At 39.7% G+C, this 19,255-nt stretch overlaps 1 protein-coding gene across 2 annotated transcripts in view; it reads right to left on the reverse strand.

Annotated features, from left to right (window-relative positions):
* Positions 1–19,255, reverse strand: part of NAE1 (NEDD8 activating enzyme E1 subunit 1) — a 56,850-nt gene that overhangs the window by 8,570 nt on the left and 29,025 nt on the right. Inside the window, exons 1-13 of one of the 2 annotated variants that reach the window (XM_011290125.3) lie at positions 16,326–16,478; positions 12,676–12,779; positions 12,528–12,588; positions 11,077–11,107; positions 10,315–10,386; positions 9,885–9,964; positions 9,197–9,306; positions 6,714–6,823; positions 5,562–5,624; positions 5,102–5,165; positions 3,760–3,851; positions 1,809–1,868; positions 1,598–1,731 (exon numbers count right to left, since the gene is read on the reverse strand). In XM_011290125.3, coding sequence (XP_011288427.1) covers positions 1,598–1,731; positions 1,809–1,868; positions 3,760–3,851; positions 5,102–5,165; positions 5,562–5,624; positions 6,714–6,823; positions 9,197–9,306; positions 9,885–9,964; positions 10,315–10,386; positions 11,077–11,107; positions 12,528–12,588; positions 12,676–12,779; positions 16,326–16,378 — 1,034 coding nt within the window. In that variant the 5' untranslated portion in view covers positions 16,379–16,478. Of the gene's footprint in view, positions 1–1,597; positions 1,732–1,808; positions 1,869–3,759; positions 3,852–5,101; positions 5,166–5,561; positions 5,625–6,713; positions 6,824–9,196; positions 9,307–9,884; positions 9,965–10,314; positions 10,387–11,076; positions 11,108–12,527; positions 12,589–12,675; positions 12,780–16,325; positions 16,479–19,255 lie in introns of those variants that run through there. The other variant, XM_045047102.1, reaches the window with a different exon arrangement.

Consider the following 19,255-nt stretch of genomic DNA (forward strand, 5'->3'; position numbering starts at 1 on the left):
AAGCAGGCTCCAGGCTCTGAGCTGTCAGCACAGAGCCTGATGTGGGGCTGAAACTCACAAACCGTGAGATCATGACCTGAGCTGAAGTCAGAAGCTTAACCGACTGAGCCACCCAGATGCCCCTATAATTAGCAAAATTTAAATATCACCATGAAGTAAACAAAATCTCTTTCCTTTTCATGAAAAAATACTGGTCTGGTAACATACAGAATGTGAAAATGCCATGGAAACCCTACCAGCAAGAGCTGTTAGTGGCTGGAAATCTTCCCAGTGTTGGTGATGGACTCTTGCAATCTACTAATGACTGGGTTCCCTCTGTAATTAATAGCAACTTAAAAACTACCCTCCTAGAGGGATCCATGCTTCTGAGAGGACCTGACAAAATACATTACTGAAGAACATGATTTATCTCCTTAAAGTCCAAGGAAAGTTAAATACTTCAAAATTGTCCATCTACAAATTCATGTAAAAACTTTAAGTCTATTTACATTTTCACCCTCTTGTAGATGATCGGATTGTACTATCTCCAGTGTGAAGTTATAGTTCTGTCTATCTTCAGTTGACTTTTCCCAAGTTTTAAGTAGTTGAACTTTTAGGCTAAGACAACAAAGATGTAGCAGACGTGAAGAGTGTAAGATGTCTAGAGAACAGAGATCTTCTGTGTGACATCATTTGGTTCTTGAGGAGCCCAAGTCAGCAGCCCTGGATTCATGAGCAACGTGCTAAACTACATAAGGGTAATATACAGTGAGACCCATACTTATGACAGTCTATCTGGGTTCAGGCTAGTGATACCTAGAGACCTGGTGTCTATCTAGTCACAAACTCTTTAAATTATGAAACATTATGATTAAAAATTAATCAAACTAAAGACTTTAAAGTTTTAAGTTACAGATAAAAGATCTTATAGCACCATGGTTAAAAGTATGGAGCTGAGTTGCATGGGTTCAAATCCTGGTTCTGCCATTTACCAGCTATCTGGCTCTGAATAAATTACCTCTTCTATGTTTCAGTTTCCACATCTATAAAACTGGGACAATAATAGTATCTCTCTCATGGGGTTGTTGTAAATATTACATTAGTTAATACACAGAACAGTTCGTTGCAGAGTGAAGTGCTCAAATATTAGGTTTTTGTCACAAAATATCAAAGAAAAAGTCTGCCCCCTAGAGAGTATATATGGGAACCATCTGTACTTTCTGCTCAGTTTTGCTATAAACCTAAAACTATTCTTTTTTTTTTTCCTTTTTTTTTTAATATTTATTTTGGGGAGACAGAGATACAGAGTGGGGGAGGGGCAGAGAGACAGGGAGACACAGAATCCGAAGCAGGCTCCAGGCTCCAAACCATCAGCAAAGAGCCCGATGTGAGGCTCAAACTGAAGCCGGATGCTCAACCGACTGAGCCACCTAGGTGCCCCAACCTAAAACTATTCTAAAAATAGAATCTATTTTTAAAAATCTGCCCCCTAAGTTTTTAAGCTTATTTTTAGACAAATTACAGCAGACTTTCATTTGATTTCTGATAGAGTGGTAAAATATATTCATCTGTACTATAAACAGATTTTCTGTTACATAGTTTGAAAACAGTGACTTACACATTTTGCAGCTTTATATATTTGCTTGAATCTGCGATCATATCAGGAATTGTGCCTCGAACAGGTAAATTTCCTTGACCCTCTTTGGCCACAAATTCTTTTAAGGCGCGAGCTAAAATCCAAAATGATGGAGTCTAAAAGAAAAAAAATTAGCATTAAACAGTATCTGAATTTGACTCAAAGGTTAAGACAGCACTATTTATGTTGTTACCTGTTTGGTGATATTTATGCAGCGATCATCATTAAATATATCTTCAATACTGCTTGGGATCTAACAAAGGAACATGATACATTTACTAAGAACATGCCCATCTGTATTTTCACTATTTCCCCAAACAAGTTCTTAGAATTTCCACATAGTAATCAAATACAAACTTCTGATGTGCTTATTAGACTTTTATTAAGAATCAGTACCAGACGGGAGATTTGATGAGGAAAAAGAATGAAAGAAAGTCCCCTTCTGCCCACTGGTGTCAGCATTAAAGACTGACCATTCTCTTCCATCATGATTAGAGTAAAAAAGGAGCCAAAATAAACCTGTTTATATAGTTACATTTGAAGATATAACAAAGATTTCAGACATCACTACCAAGCTAGGTTTGTAGTGATGTCCTTCATGTGTTTCCATCTTGTCAAAGATTTGAAACCCTTACACTCTAAGTTAGTTATTATTAGAAGAGACAACAACTCTGACAAAAACTACATAGTAAATTAAGTACTTGTAATGCTGGCAAGATCATCATACATTAATGAAAACTACCGAAATTGTAGGCTTGGACTCTTACAGCTGTGTGGAAAAAAGAAATCTCTTACCAAAACCCTCCTAACTGGTCTGCTTCTGTTCTCCTTACAAGAGCCGGAATGATTTTTTAGAAACATAAATCAGGTCACTCCACTCCCCACTTAAAACACTTCGATGCCCCCCACCCGAAGTGTGGGGCATCATCTTTTTGTTCTACTCGAATTTTGTTAATAGCACCTGGTGCATTATCTGTTTGCTTAGTTCACTGTCCCCCAACTGTAAGAACCTTGTTCTTTTTTTATTAACTGGAGTAAATTTTACATTCAGTGAAATGAATTTTAAATGTACAGTTTGATGCATGTCTTTTTAATCATCACCTCAATTAAGACACAGAAAATTTTCATCACCCTAGAAAATTGATTGACAAAGCACATATTTTTAATTACTCAGCAACACAATCTCATTGTCTGCGACAGCTAAGTGCTTTCCTAATATGAAAGGCAGCATTTTTTGCCGTTTTAAATTATAAGAAAATTCTATCTTAAAGTAACAGCTGTGTTATTCCAAATTTTCCAAAAACCTCACTGGCAAGACTTTAACAACAAAACAAAGGGCATATAAACTGAGTTATCTTACAAATAATGTTTTACAGTGTCATTAAGAACATCTTCCATTATATCCAAACAACTACTATCAAAAGCAAATGCAGGATAAGATTTAACTTTTGAGCAACCTATTTCGTACCAGCAAAATATCACCCTCGTTATAAAATTCCTACACCCAAACTGTTACTATTCACAAATCATGTACTTCAAATAATTTATATGAATCATTGTATCACTACTCTATGACGAAGCACTGATACCCATTTTAATAAGGATGATATAAAATCTTATTAAAGAAGATTCAATTGATATGATAGATATTAATTTCTTTTTTTTTTTTTCAACGTTTATTTATTTTTGGGACAGAGAGAGACAGAGCATGAACGGGGGAGGGGCAGAGAGAGAGGGAGACACAGAATCGGAAACAGGCTCCAGGCTCTGAGCCATCAGCCCAGAGCCTGACGCGGGGCTCGAACTCACGGACCGCGAGATCGTGACCTGGCTGAAGTCGGACGCTTAACTGACTGCGCCACCCAGGTGCCCCTTTCTTTAAATTTTTTTTTTTTTAATTTCTAATTATGAAACAGTTGTCTATGAAACAACTATTTCATATGAGGACTTCAGAAAACACCCTTCTTGTATGAATGCCTCAGCAAAACTTTTTTTTTTTTTTAAGTAGGCTTCACGCCCAGTGCGGAAGCCAACGTGGAGCCCAAACTCACGACCCTGAGATCAAGACCTGAACTGAGATCAAGAGTCTGACGATCAACCAAATGAGCCACCCAGGCGCCCCTCCTCAGCAACACATTTAATACCTGAGTTGTATTTAGTGCTGTGTTCACATTTTTAATAGCTTCTTCAAAATTCTCTTCATCTTCCGGAGTCCCATTTTCATTCTTTAGAATTCCTAGAAAAATAGAAATTGGCTAGCAAAATAGCCCTTTTCTTCTCACCCCTTTTCTCTACCTAACATAATGGAAATAACTTCATCAGATCTTTCTTTTGAGAGAGAAGGAGTGAGCTAGGGGAAGGGGCAGAGGGAGAGGCAATCTTTTTTGTTGTTGTTGTTTTTTAATGTTTTTAATTTGCATCCAAGTTAGTTAGCATATAGTGCAATAATGATTTCAGCAGTAGATTCCTTAATGCCCCTTACCCATTTAGCTCATCCCCCCTCCCACAACCCCTCCAGTAACCCTCTGTTTGTTCTCCATATTTAAGAGTCTCTTATGTTTTGTCCCCCTCCCTGTTTTTATATTATTTTTGCTTCCCTTCCCCTATGTTCATCTGTTTTGTATCTTAAAGTCCTCATATGAGTGAAGTCATATGATATTTGTCTTTCTCTAATTTCGCTTGGCATAATACTCTCTAGTTCCATCCAGGTAGTTGCAAATGGCAAGATTTCATCCTTTTCGATTGCTCAGTAATACTCCATTGTATTATATACCCCACCTTTATTCATTCATCTGTCGGTGGACATTTGGGCTCTTTCCATACTTTGGCTATTGTGGATAGTGCTGCTACAAATGTTGCAGTGCATGTGCCCCTTCGAAACAGCACACTTGTATCCCTTGGATAAATACTAGTAGTGCAATTGCTGGGTCGTAGGGTAGTTCTATTTTTAAACAGGGAGAGGCAATCTTAAGCAGGCTCCACGCCCAGCACAGAGCCCAGCTGGGGGCTCTATCCCAGACCCGGGGATCGTGACCTGAACCAAAATCAAGAGTCGGATGCTCAGCCGACTGAGCTACCCAGGCACTCCAAACCTTATCAGATCTTAAAAGAAGGATTGGATATTGAAACTTAAGAACAAACAGGCTTATTGTTACTCAAATTATTTTTAGTAATATTAGTAGCTAACCTTTATTTTTTACTCTGTATCAGACATGGTTAAACGTACTTCAGATTGTACTGTATGAATGAATCCTCACAACAACTCTATGAGCAGTCCCCAATTCCTCCTCTACTGATGAGGAAACTATCATTAGTCATTTTAAAAACTATACAAGGAGTGGCTCCAAACCTCCTCTGAGGAAAAATAAAATAAAAACTCATGATGCCATCAGTCTGACAAAGCTACTGACAGAAATCCAATAAACAACTTCAAGCAATTTGTTTTTCAAACTTTATACAACATTCAGTTATATCCCATCATATTACCTTGTCTAATCAAATCTCTGAAGTCTTCTTTTTCCTTATACGTTTTAGGTATTCGTCCATTTGTCTAAATTGGTTAAAAATTTTAAATTCTAGTTATAAAAAACCAAAACACGGAAATTGAGAGTCCAAACTTCTCCCCATTCTCCCATCCACATGAGATTTCATCAGCAAATACATACCTCAGTGAAATCAGAGGCTGACTTGAAAGAAAACAAAAACTGCAAGCCATTTTTCTACATTCCCCACTGCCAGTTTCAGAATGACATTTATTGATATTTGATTTCACTAGTAAAAGTATCAGTATCAAAAGAGGAACTGCCAGATTTAAACAGAAAAGCACCCACCTGCCCAATTACCACATAAGGAAAAAAGTTAATCTCCTACTCTCCTTCACTGAAATCCTTTATAATAAATTGAAAATACAGTCACATATGGAATTTGTTTTTAAAAAAAGACATACTTCACTATACCACTGTGCTAAATATTTAGCTACGATCACAATCCATGGAGTATGGCTGTGGTCCTAAAAATGAAAGAAATATCGAAGAAAATGTCAGTATTAGTTAACATTAATTTACAGTTATTCTTCATTAAACCATCTCATTTTCAACAAATTCAATAATATATATGATCATCTTCCAGTATATGTAGTATAATGAATGAAGGAAAATGAACTGGGTTAATGAAATTGCTTTATAAGCTTTTTTATAAGCAGTGTCCAATTTAATCCTGAACTGGCAGGCTTGTACAATGATTAAGTTTTTCTAAGTTTATTTATTTTTGAGAAAGACAGAGTGTGAGTAGGGGAGAGGCAAAGAGAAAGGGAGACACAGAATCTGAAGCAGGCTCCGGGTTCCAGGCTGACAGCACGGACCCTGACACGGGGCTCAAACTCACAAACCGTGAGATCATGACCTGAAGCGAAGTCAGATGCTTAACCGATTGAACCACCCAGGTTCAAACCGCCCCAGGTTTGTACTATGTGGGTCCCCATTTTCCCATCAAGAAAACAGTCTCAGCGACTGCCACCCAAAAAGAAAACTCAAATCTCTTGATTTCAGAAACCAATCCTAGACTGAGAAAACTGTCTCTTGTGATGAAACAAATAACCAAATACCCACATTTTAATTAATACATGGGTAGGAAAAAACACATACTCCTTTAATTATATAGTCTGTTATAAATATCATTATTTCCATAATGAAATATGGAGTTGCCTTGGTAACTCTTCAAACATTAAGTTTCAAAAGCAATCAATTTCAACAAACACCCACCCCAAATTCATACTATTTTAAAAAGTACATCTAATTGTTTAGAAACGGGCCATGAAGAGGTCTGCTGGGATATGTTAATGTCTAATTTCTTGACCTGGGTGTTGATTACACAGATATAGTCAGCTAATAAACTTCTCTTCAATAAAAAAAGCTTTTTAAATTTTGGTCAAAAACAAATTTATTTCAAAACAATTAAGTACAATGTTGTTACTACATAATCTGGATGACATAAATATGGATGTTTATAGTATTTTCTCACTTTGGTGTAATTCAAAAACCTTAGGTTAAAAAAAAACTTTTAATCTATCTATAAATTGAAGGTTATATATACTACCAACCTTTTTTTCCATATGATCCAAATCATATGACTGAAAATGTTCTCTCAGTTCAGGAAATGGTTTATCCAGTCGTAGATCCTCTAATGCATTATCTGGATGAGATTCTATTACTGTGAAACAAATAATCCCAAAAGATAAACTTCTTTAGTGATACTTCTTGAATACACTACATTATAGAAACTTAAGAAATCTAGTTTCTAAATGGGCATAGGGCCTACAGGTTTTTTTCTGTTCATTTTTTTTTTTTAACCAAGAAACTGATTTTATTTATTTATTTATTTATTTATTTTTATTTTATTTTATTTTTAATCTTTATTTATTTTTAAGAGAGAGAGAGAGAGAGAGAGAGAGAGACAGAGTGCGAGCAGAGGAGGAACAGAGAGAGGGAGACACAGAATCCGAAGCAGGCTGCACAGAGCCCGATGCGGGGCTCGAACCCACAAACTGAGATCTTGACCTGAGCTGAAGTCAGATGCCCAACTGACTGAGACACCCAGGCGCCCCATGATTTTATTTATTTTTTTAAGTAAGTTCCACACCCAACGTGGGGCTCATATTCACAACCCCGAGATCAAGAATTGCATGCTCCACCAACTGAGCCAGCCAGGTGCCCTTTTTCTGTTCATTAGTGAGATAAATTTACATACAGATATATATTCATATTTTACTAAATGCACAAATCATAAGTTGACTACAGTTTTAATAAAAGTAAAATAGAACCGAATTATCTTGCCATTATAATTGAAAAAGATCAAAACTGATAAAATGTGTGTTCAGATAGCATTTAACAATCCACCCTTCCCTTCCTGTGGCCTTCAATAGACATCATCACCATCTTCTTAGACCTCTTCTCTAGAAAGCTGATGGTTATCCTTGACTTTTTTTTTTAAGACTTTAGTTTTAAGTAATCTCCACACCCAAAGTGGGGCTCAAACTTACAACCCCAAGATCAAGAGTCGCATGCTCTTCTGACTGAGCCAGCCTCTATCCTTGACTTCTTTCTTCCTTGGCCCAACATCAGTCACACCACATGTCCTGGTATCACTTCATACACAGTTCCCCACATGAGGGGAGTACAGGAACATATAATTTCAGTGAGTGATTAGGGCTAGGCCTAGTTCTGTTACTTGCTAGCTGTGTGACCTTGGGCAAATAACTTAATCTCTCTGTGCCTCAGCATCCTCATCTGCAAAAAGCAGATGTGTAATAGTATCTACCTTTTAAGAATTTTAGAAAGATTATATGAAATAATCCACATTAAGGCAGGCACACAGCTAGCAATATTAACCCTCATTACTATCTACCTCCTCTTCCCTATCCTTATAATATCTGCCTTAAGGCAGGGGCTCAGGGGGCCCCAGGGTGGCTCAGTTGGATAAGCTTCTGACTTCAGCTCAGATCATGATCTCACACTCTGTGGGTTGGAGCCCCGCATCGGGCTCTGTGCTGACAGCTCAGAGCCTGGAACCTGCTTCCGACTCTGTGTCTCCCTCTCTCTCTGCCCCTCCCCCACTCACACTCTGTCTCTGTTTCTCAAAAATGAACAAATGTTAAAAAAAAAAAAGCCCGACAGGGGCTTAGTCTCTGTCTCTCTCAACTAGCTACACCACCAGAAATTTCCTAACAGCAACACTTGCCTCTAATTTTCACCTCTTCAAATACATTCATTTTCTACCCCACTTTAGGGTGACACATTTGAAATAAATTTTTCACCCTGTCACTCTCCCACTTACAACTCTTAAAGAGCCTACCACCACCTTCCAGAAGTTTATCCCACAAGCCACTCCCAAACTACCAAGCAGATACTACTCCCCAGTGATACTACCAACACCAATGGCTATCAACTGCTCTAGCAGAGTACCTGTCTCAGAGCAATGCAGAATACTGAATGAAAACTGTCCAATAATTTAAGATCAAACAGTTGTAAGTAAAGGGCTAATATCATTCTTGAGCTCATGCCAACCTGCCTATGAATGACCTCAATCTCCTAAAACACTGTTTCCTTGGAACAATAAGGTAAATGCTTTGCTTATTATGTAGAACTGTCCCTGAACTGGGGGAGCCTATTGTCAATATGAGAATGGAAGGAAAGATTGGAGAAAAAGTGGTATGACATCTATCTATGTGTCACTGTGGCCCACACACCATGGCTCTCACCTATAGCAGCCCTATGTGCCCTATGCGGGTTAGGAGGCAAAAAAAAAAAAAAAAAAAAGCAAAAGCTAGGGACTTGCATAGCTGCTGGGCCTCCTAATAAGATGAAAAAGCTGTATCTGTTGTATTTCCTGCTTTGCATCCTTCTATAGTGCTAAGGAAATATTAGATTAACGTCTGTTGATTTTGATTGCCACTCTGAACCTGTAACCATAGTCGTGCTGTTACAAATTTACTTTGTAATTTAAAACGGACTTCCTAAATTGTCAAGTTTCTAAAACTGTAGCTAAAGCAACCAATGGCAAGCACCATATGTGCAACAGTTTTACCTGGATGTTCTTTTATAATGATCCTCATATAACCAACTAGTCCATATGTCCTACAGATCAAAAGAGGGATTTGGGAATTCCAGAGGACATCTGCTAAACGTAGTAATGTACTGTAAAAGGAAAGCACAATAAGTAAGACCATAAGCAAATGGATGTATGCCAAACATGAAAGCACATTAAAATAAAGGAATTTTCTTACTAATTAATGCAAAGATAGATCTATTACATTTACATATGCAGTCATGGATACACTGAAAAACAAGCAATTCCAGAAGGTTGCAGTCTCACAGAAAGTGTATCTTTTGGACTAGAGGGATATGAAAGCCTCTTTTTTGTATTAGGGACAATGTTCTTGAAAGACACTTCCTGACATTTCCATAACAAAGAGGAAAATATGTATTTAAAACTCTAGTATACATCAAGCACACTATAATTCTAACTAGGTTTTTTTCACTAAAAAAATAACCAAGGTTTAATTTAACTGCTCTAAAAATGTATTAAGAAAAGTTTCACATCTCAGTACTTTTCTCTTTCCTATCTTTTCGATGTTGGAGATTTATAAGTACTTCCAATTAAAGGTTTCTGTGGAGTTTAAGAATTTTAAAAACTATAGACTCTGCAGAGAAAACAAAAACTATTCAAATCTAATAAGAGACTAAAATAAAAACAAATTATCATAAAAATTTACCTTTCAGGAAGCTGAGTTGCAACCACAATGGTAAACCTACAGAAAAATGAAGGATCATTGTCTAGAAGGTTTTCTGGACTCTAAATAGGACACAGGAAAAGAATTCAACAATTTCACAATCATATTAAACACGTCAGAAAGTTAAGGTATTTAAGAACAAATGAGGCAACATGCTAGACTCCAATTTTAAGTAATTCAACTCTCAATTAAACATAAATATACAAAAGGTTCAAAATTCTAAATTCTGTGGTGCCTGGCTGGCTCAGTCAGAAGAGCATGTGACTCTTGATCTCAGGGTCAGAAGTTCGAGGCCCACGCTGGTTGTAGAGATTATTAAAATAAATAAACTCAAAATTCTAAGTTCTTAGGGCTTTGAATTATTAAAAAGTTACATTTCTACACAGAGATAATAATGTGTATACATATATACCTCTTCCACAAAACTCCCAGAGACGTCGTTATTTAATTCTTGTAAGAATTCCATGGCAGCTTGAGCTCGGTTCTTTTTAAAAACAAAGCATTTGACTTGAATTAGAAAAAATTTGGTTAAAATGTAACCCCTCAATTTACAGATCAAGCAAACATACTATAAAACTACCCAAATTTCATGCATAGATATGACAGTTCTGCTTTTCATAGTATTTAAACTGAGGCCAAACCAGAGTATTATTTAAACGACTAAATTATTTGCACCCTACTTTTCTGATTAGGCAAATGACCAGAAAACCTTGGGTAGCAGGCAGAGATTTTCTGGACCAAGTCTAGGTTCACTCTAAGCTCCTACATTTACAATCCTATATAAGAGAAAACAATCAAAGAAACAGTCATTTCCATTGAGAATATTGTACTAAGTTGACTATTATACCTTTTAAGATTTTTAATATGGAATACACAAAAATAAAAGATATGCTAACTTTTAGTTAAAAATTTTGTTAAATATTCTATCCTCTAAACATTAACATCACTCAAGGTTTAGCTTTAATACAACTTACATCATAAAAACAGTACTTTTAAGTTCTTAAACTACCAAGCATATAAAGAGTTGCAAGATATTAAAAAAAAGAGCTAATTTAACTTTTTCCTCAGAGAAATAATAAGCTCTTTCAAAGTCAAAGCTTTTCAAGCCATCAAAACATAGTGGCATCATGAGATGCTTAACACAACTATAGTCTGTAATAAATTGATGTTTTACCTTGCCGATGCTGCTTCTTTGAAGGAAAAAACTAAAATAGAATTAAAAAAAATTAAGGGCTTCTTTGACTCTAAAGGCAAGGTTATATTTCATTCATACTATGAAACAAACTATATTTTGATTACAGGTTATAACAACCTTGCTGGAGAAAGATAACGAGATGAAACTTCTAATCAAAGACCAGGCTAACATATCAATGTTTCCAAAGTGTGTACCACAGCATACGAATTTCATAAGATGCTATGAGAGAAAAAAGTTCCCTGGTTTTACAAAGTTTAGGAAACACAATATGTTCTATTTCCCTCTTGGAAATTCATAATATATATAATACACATGACATTAAAGTCTTATAGAAATGCTTAACTTCATTTGGCCCATTTCCCAAACTTATTGGACCATGAAATACTTTTACCCATTTAGCACCTATTAACATCCCCCAGAGCCAGTGTTCCACAGACCACACGGGAAATGCTATATTGAACTGCTTGTTTTTGTAGGTAACTCTAATTGACTTATTCAAGCTTCTTCCCACACATACCCTTTTCATGTGTCAAGGTCCAGATCTGAGGCTGGGTACCATTTTGTAGCACAAAATTAGTGGCTCCATAAAAAAAGAAATCTTATTCTTATCACACACTGCTCTAACCAACCAAGTGAGCAAAGATAATGGGACTTTTTCTTTAGAGATACAAATAAAAGGACGCTGTTGTGGATATACTATAGCCCAATATCAAAGTTCAATATGAACTAAATTCTGACTTTCCTTGAGTGTACTCATTGTTGTCACATACTAACAAATATAATGAGAGATTCCAGCCTCCAAGTCCCTGAAAAGAGCTTGAAATCCAAATCTGGGAATGCTTTGGAAGCTAAATTACGATCATCTTTTAAAAAATGATACACAGGCCATCTTTAAAATAGTACTTTTGGGGCGCCTGGGTGGCGCAGTCGGTTAAGCGTCCGACTTCAGCCAGGTCACGATCTCGCGGTCCGTGAGTTCGAGCCCCGCGTCGGGCTCTGGGCTGATGGCTCAGAGCCTGGAGCCTGGTTCCGATTCTGTGTCTCCCTCTCTCTCTGCCCCTCCCCCGTTCATGCTCTGTCTCTCTCTGTCCCAAAAATAAATAAATGCTGAAAAAAAAAAAAATAAATAAAATAGTACTTTTATAGAGACAGTGGAGTGTACAGAGAGATATACCTGGACTAAGCTCAGAAGAAATACAAATAAAAGGTAGTTTTTATTTTCTTATAATCCAAAAAATACAATTAATTTAATTATAAAAAAATATATATATATACACATATATATGTGTATATATATGTGTGTGTATATATATATATATATATACATATATATATGTATATATATGTATATGTATATATATATGTATATATATATATAAATAATAAACACCTTCCCTAACAGGCATGTGTTTGAAAAGAATAGAACATACTTATTTCCAGCATCTTCTCCGCTGACCTGATTTCCATCAATAATTGTAAATGAACCAATACCTGGAAGACAAAACAGAGTCAGTCAAGAAAACATATTTCTAGTTCAAAACCATAAGGGGTAAATTTACAACCACAAAACTACATTACCTGGTAGTACCAAGTTTTTTAGAATTTCAGTTCCTGTGGCTGTTGCATTTATTAGGCAAACGTGAGCAGATTCTAAAGCCTCTTGCCCATGATCACCCCACAACCTATAAAACAAGACACAAATTCAACATTTTTAAAACTTTCATACAAATGCAACTTTCTTAATTGGATGCTGACCTGTGATCTTCAAAGTGTTCTTGCATAGAATGGCTGCTGTGACGACCACAGCAAACATGTGAGACAGGAACAGCAGCAGGTGTTATGGGGATTATATACCTAAGTAACCTGAGACTCAGACAGGTTGATGCCTGGCATGCATGATTACAAGGAGGTCAAATCAGTACTAAAAACCTTGCCTTCCAGCTCCTTGTCCACTACCCTTTTCAAGTCAGATAACTTACAGAACAGAGTCTTTAGATATATTCACTAACATTATAGAAGTACCTTAAAACCTATTCTGTTCTCTATTTCATTTCTCCTTAAATTATATAGACTAGTATATTTAAGATCTTGACACAGAATTTACCACTGTGACATCTGCAAGAGAAAAGGTTTACCAAGAAAACTGAATTATTGTCATCTGAAAGGCCTCACATTGACTTCTACAGGAGTGCTTTAAAATATAATACCAGGGACACCTGGGTGGCTTAGTCGGTTGAGTGTCTGACTCTTGATTTCAGCTCAGGTCATGGGATCGAGACTCGCATGGGGCTCCATGCTGGGTGTGGAGCCTGCTTGAGATCCTCAAGCCCCACCCCCACTCTCTCTCCTGCCCTTTTCCCCTGCTCGCTCTCTCTAAAAAAAATAAAATAAAAAAATATAATACCCAATGCTCACTTTAGTAGCATGATTAATAAATGCATAAAATGCATACATTAACAAACATAAAGATATAATAAGAATTAGACAGATATATTTTATAACCTGATTCACAATGGCATATCATTAACGCGGCAAGGTACATGATCACACACGCACCATGGCATCTGGGCCAACCTGGTTACCTTCACCCAGAAAGCCCATTATCTTTTCTTGTCAGTATGGAAAGTATAGGGGGAGCCCAAACCATTAGAAAAATGCTACAGTGTGGAGGACTGATAGGCTTTAATGGGCTTTCCCTGTCACCTAATCTAAAGCAGATTCCCTGTTATTGTGTAGCCAGTATGTCCTCCAGAGCATATCACAACTGTTTTTTATTTGCTGAACATCCATCTTTCTATTCCACTCTAAGCTCCATGAGGGCCCAGATGACTCCCTATATGCACTGCTGGAGACCCAATGCCTGGCACACTGCCTTGCCCAGGGTAAGTGATCACTGAACAGCTGTCAAATGAAAGGAGGAATAGCACAGAAAAACCAGACAGACTGGAAACATCTGTTTGTTTGTTTTTTTCCTATGAAAGTAGGGCACACAGAAGACACCTGACATACTTGGTTGATGTCTACTTGGGCAGTCAGACAGTGAGCCTAAGAGAATGCTGATGCATCTCTAGGTAACATGTTTCAAGAAAGAGGCCACACAAGAAATCAATCCTCTTTGCTCCCTTGCTGGCTTAGCTATGGAACACAAGGCCTTGTTGATTGTTGCCCAGCTGCACAACTTTGCTTCTAGCTGCCTCACTCTGACATTTTAAAACCAATAGCCAAGTCTCATCATGAAAAGTAAAATTTGGTCCTTGACTGGACTCAGCAAAAACTCTCTTTTGTTAAAGTTTCTTAGTAACCTAAAATACCTTCTCAGCTCTATCTTGTGTGGTTATAACTGAACATTCAAAACACAAGCAATGTTGGGGTGCGTGGGTGGCTCAGTCAGTTAAGCATCCGACTTCAGCTCAGGTCATGATCTCACGGTTCATGGGTTCGAGCCCCATGTTGGGCTCTGTGCTGAGAGCTCAGAGCCTGGAGCCTGCTTTGGATTCTGTGTCTCCCTGTCTTTCTGTCCCTCTCCTGCTCACATTCTTACTCTGCCTCTTTCTCAAAAATAAACATTAAAAAATTAAAAAAACAACAACAACAAAACACAAGCAATGCTAAAAATTTATAAGAGAACACAAGCTGGTTATAAGGGCTCTGTCACCTTGCTACCTTTCCCAGAAGCTTGGGAACAGAGTGATGTGAATGAGTACAGGCTCTGAAAAAGCCAGAAGGGCCTGTTTGTTTGTTTGAATTTTTTATTTTTTTTTTAATGTTTATTTATTTTTGAGAGAGAAATAGAAAGAGAGAGCCAGGTAGGGGCAGATAGAGAGGGAGACAGAATCTGAAGCAGGTTCCAGGCTCTGTCTGAGCTGTCAGCACAGAGCCTGATGCAGGGCTCAAACCCACAAGCCGTGAGGTCATGACCTGAGCTGAAGTTGAATGCTTAACCGACTGAGCCACCCAGGTGCCCCTAAATTTTTTTTAATGTTTATTTATTTTTGAGAGAGAGACAGAATCTGAAATAGGCTCCAGGCTCTGAGCTGTTAACACAGAGCTGGACGCGGGGCTCAAACTCACATACCCAAGATCATGATCTGAGCCAAAGTCAAACACTTAACCAATTGAGTTAAGGCACCCAGGAGCTCCAGAAGGGCCTATGTTTAATTTACATCCTAGCTCAAATATATGGAAGACTTCAGACAAGTTATCTAACTTCTCCAAGACTGTTTCTCCATCTATAAAGCCAAGAGAATGTCTGCCTTCAAAGCTGCTCTCAGAATTAAGTGACTAAAGCCTCTTAATACAGCAGTAGACTGGAGGTACAAATGGGAGTTCAAGGGGACATAGGGACATACTGTAACTTCTCCCGGCCTGGGGGCTCCAAAAGAGGATGGGGACCAAGCATTTGTGTTACTTCCACTGCCTTAACATACAGAAAATGCTCAATAAATAAGGAATGGGGAATGTAAGGAGAAAAAGCAAGGCAGAAGAATTAGCCAAGGACCTGCCGGATGGCTTAGACCTGCAGTGTCTATTAAGGTAGCCTGTAGCCACGTTTGGCTACTGAGCACTAAAAATGAGGCTAGTCGGAACTAAGATGTGCTTACAGGTATAAAATGCCAGGTTTCGAAGACAATATGGAAAAAAAAAAAAAAAAAAGTAAAGTATCCCTAACAAATTTGTATATTGATTAAGTGTTAAAATGGTGTATTTTAGGCATAGTGGGTTTAAATAAACTGCATTTTCCACCTGTTTGTTTTTTTTAATGTGGCTGCTAGCAAATGTGTAATTACATATGCAGCTCACACAATACTGGCATTATATTCCTACTGGACAGCGCTGGCTGTCCCTAACACTCGGCGCCGCTCTCAGCAGACAGGACGGGGTACTCGCGATTCCCCAATTCTGCTAAATGAGGAGTGAGAGCGCAGCGAGGCGGGGCCGGCTGCCGCCCTGGTGACCGGGCCGACGCTGGGACCGCGCACCTCGAACTGCACACCTCGTGGCGGACGGGCGCGCCCCCTGGAGAAGGGGAGTCCCGACCCTCAAAGGGTATCTCAGGGGCCCCCAGTCTGGGAAGCCCCCAGAGCCGGCTCCCCAACGCCAGGACTGCCCGCCCTGGCCTAGAGGGAGGCCTGTAAGAGGCCCGCCCGCGCCGCCCGCTGGCTTAGGCCCGGCCGCGACGTAGAAGAGCCCGCCGGCCGGCCCGCCCGACTCGGTGAGCCCTCGCTCACCTCAGCTGCCGGTCGTACTTCTGCTCCTTGAGCAGCTTCCCCGGTTGCGCCATGGCCGCACCCGCCGCGCGAACAGCCGAGCCCCTACCGAACACCACCACCACTTCCACGAGTGCGCAGGCGCATTGAGCGCCTCTTCGTCGCCGCTGCCGCCCGCGCGCAGCCCGCAGGGGGCGCCACTACCTTACTGCGCACGCGTCGCCGGTACACCTGGGGCGTATGCGGGCCCAGCCGGAACGCAGAGTAGTGTCTTTTCCCCGAGGCTCCAGCCCTGCTAGGCTGCCAGTCCGTGACTTTGTACGTGCAGTAACTGTGGGGGATTCCGGCTTTGGAATCAGGCAGATTTGGTCTTTAACCACGTACTAGTTGTGAAGTATGCTCTTTACCTCTCAAATCCTCTGTTTGCTCATCTGTGCATTGGAGATAAATGGATCTCCATCACCGGGTCTTAAATGAGATTTTGAATACACAGAGCCAAACTCACAAAAAATCCTGAATGGATAATAACTTTCATTATTATGATCATTATTGTTCACTCATTTCTTCCATCCTCTCCATGCAACAAGCCCACACAAGGGCCTGTTTCAAACCACAAAGTTAGCTGCTCCCAACTGCAGATATAAAGACAAAGAAGTCCGAGATCCTGTTCTTGAGAAGTTCACGGTCTTGAGAAGGGAGAGAGACAATAAATAAGTACTTACTAGACAATGTGGCCCTCCTATAAATCGAGGGAAGCTGGGGTGCTGAAAGGTGCACAGAGGAACTCCACCCACTCCCCCCTCCTCTCTCCAGGAATGTTTCACATGGTGTGGGCAAGGAAGAACTTTTAAAGCAGAAGGAATAGCAGGTGTCATTCTTGGGAGGCAGAGAAGGCATGGCAGGATGGAGGCTTTAAAGGAAATTTGGTGTAGTGGGGAGTTAGACAAAGAGTAGGAAGAGGTCAGGGGAGGCTTGATAGACAGCAGGGGCCAGGTTGTGAGGCCGTGAACATAAAAGCGAGAAGGAATTTAAAGCCCTCTACTTTCTGAAAAGAGCCACTTTTGGGGGGATGGCTGCCCTGTGAGGATGGGTGCCAAGGAAGAGGGTTGCTCCAAGAGGAAGAGGGAGAGGAGACTGGAAGCCAATCAAACAGCAGGGAGGAAGGTGAGGATTCTTTCCCCCTCTATCTTCCAGATCCTACAGGCACCTTCAGGTTAATAATTGCCTGAAACAAGGTGAAAATGAGCACAGATCCCCATCCCAACCCACCATGGGATGGTGACAAGGGAGGAGGCACAGTTTGACGGTAATAATGCAGTGATGATAGATGCAATTCCCCTGAGTGCTGTCTCCAGGATCAGTGTGGGGCACACCCTCCTATAACTTCCCAGGCACCCATGGAATACAACTGATGGGAAACAAAGGCATGAGGCTCTCCCAGCTCGTCATGTACTTATGCTGTCACATTTCCTTCTCCAGTTGGACAGGTGAAATATAAGGGATAATAAAATACACCCAGGAATGTGAGAAGCTCAAAAGGCAACAGGTGAGAGTTCACTGCTTAGCTTCTCATGTTCTGTGTAGTCATGGACTGCATAGACTACATCCCCAAATTTGGTAGTAGAAGTCATAATACCTATGAAGAAATGCATGGTTTTGACAAAGTTTCACGTTGGTGGTGTCTGTAAAAGGATACTTCACAGTATTAGTTTCCTACAACTGCTGTAACAAAGTACCACAAACTTAGTGGCTTAAAACTACAGAAATGTAGGGACTCCTGGCTGGTTCAGTCATTAGAGCATGTGACCCTTGATCTCGGGGTTGTAAGTTCGAGATCCAAGTTGGGTACATTACTTAAAAATAAAATCTTTAAGAAAAAAAATCTTAAATTAAAAAAAAAAAACTACAGAAATGTATAGTCTCACAGTAAAGCTAGAAGTCTGAAATCAAAGTGTGGGCAGTTTGTTCCCTCTGAAGCCTGAAGGAGAAAATCCTTCAGGGCCTTCCTAAGTTCTAGTGGTTGGCTGTCAATCCTTGGCTTACAGCCACAACACTTCAGTCTCCACCTCCATCATCACATGGCATTCTCCTCTCATGTCTCTGTCTGGATCCCTTCTCATAAGGACATCAGTCACACTGGATCAGGGCTCTCCCTAAAATTACCTCATCTTAACCTGATTACATCTGTAAAACCACTATTTCCAAACAATATCACATTCATAGGTGCTGGCAACTTTTTGGGGGGAGGGAGGATGGCCAGCAGTGGGGTGGGGTGGGGAATGACCCAATTCAACCAGTAATAGCATATAAACGTCCTTGTGCTGGATCCATGGAGGTTGACTTGATCAGACACAAACCTTGCCATCTGAGAACTCAGGGCCCACTGATGACTTTTTCCTATTGTGGAGGACAGAGAAACTAGGTCTCAAACTAGGAAACCATGGCCTCATGCATTTAAGCCGTTGGTTTTCAAAGTGTGGTCCTGGACCACCAGAAACAGCAGCACTTTGGAACTCATTAGAAATGCAAATTCTCAGGCCCCATCCCAGACCAGCTGAATCAGAAACTCTGGGATAGGGTAAGGCCCAGGGAATCATTTTAACAAGCGCTCCGGGTGGTTCTGAGGCACACTCAAGTTTGATAACCACTGACCTAGCCCAACTTCCCACTGAACAAACAAGTGGGAAAACTGAGCCCCATAACTACAATAGTACCCCCATTTATCAAGCACTGATACTATATGCCAGGCAGGCCCTTGCCATGCATCACCTCATTTTGTGCTCATCCAAAGCAACAGATATCACCCCATTTCATAGATGACAGCAGAGGCTTGAAGAGGTGAGTAAAATTCCAAAGCCTCACAGATATTAAAAGGTGGTACAAGAATTAGAAACAAACACCCCAACAGATCTCGCCAGACACCAGATCAGGTCGATTATTTTACCCATCTT

This window comes from Felis catus, chromosome E2 (assembly GCF_018350175.1).
Source record: "Felis catus isolate Fca126 chromosome E2, F.catus_Fca126_mat1.0, whole genome shotgun sequence".
Classification (NCBI taxonomy): Eukaryota; Metazoa; Chordata; class Mammalia; order Carnivora; family Felidae; genus Felis; species Felis catus.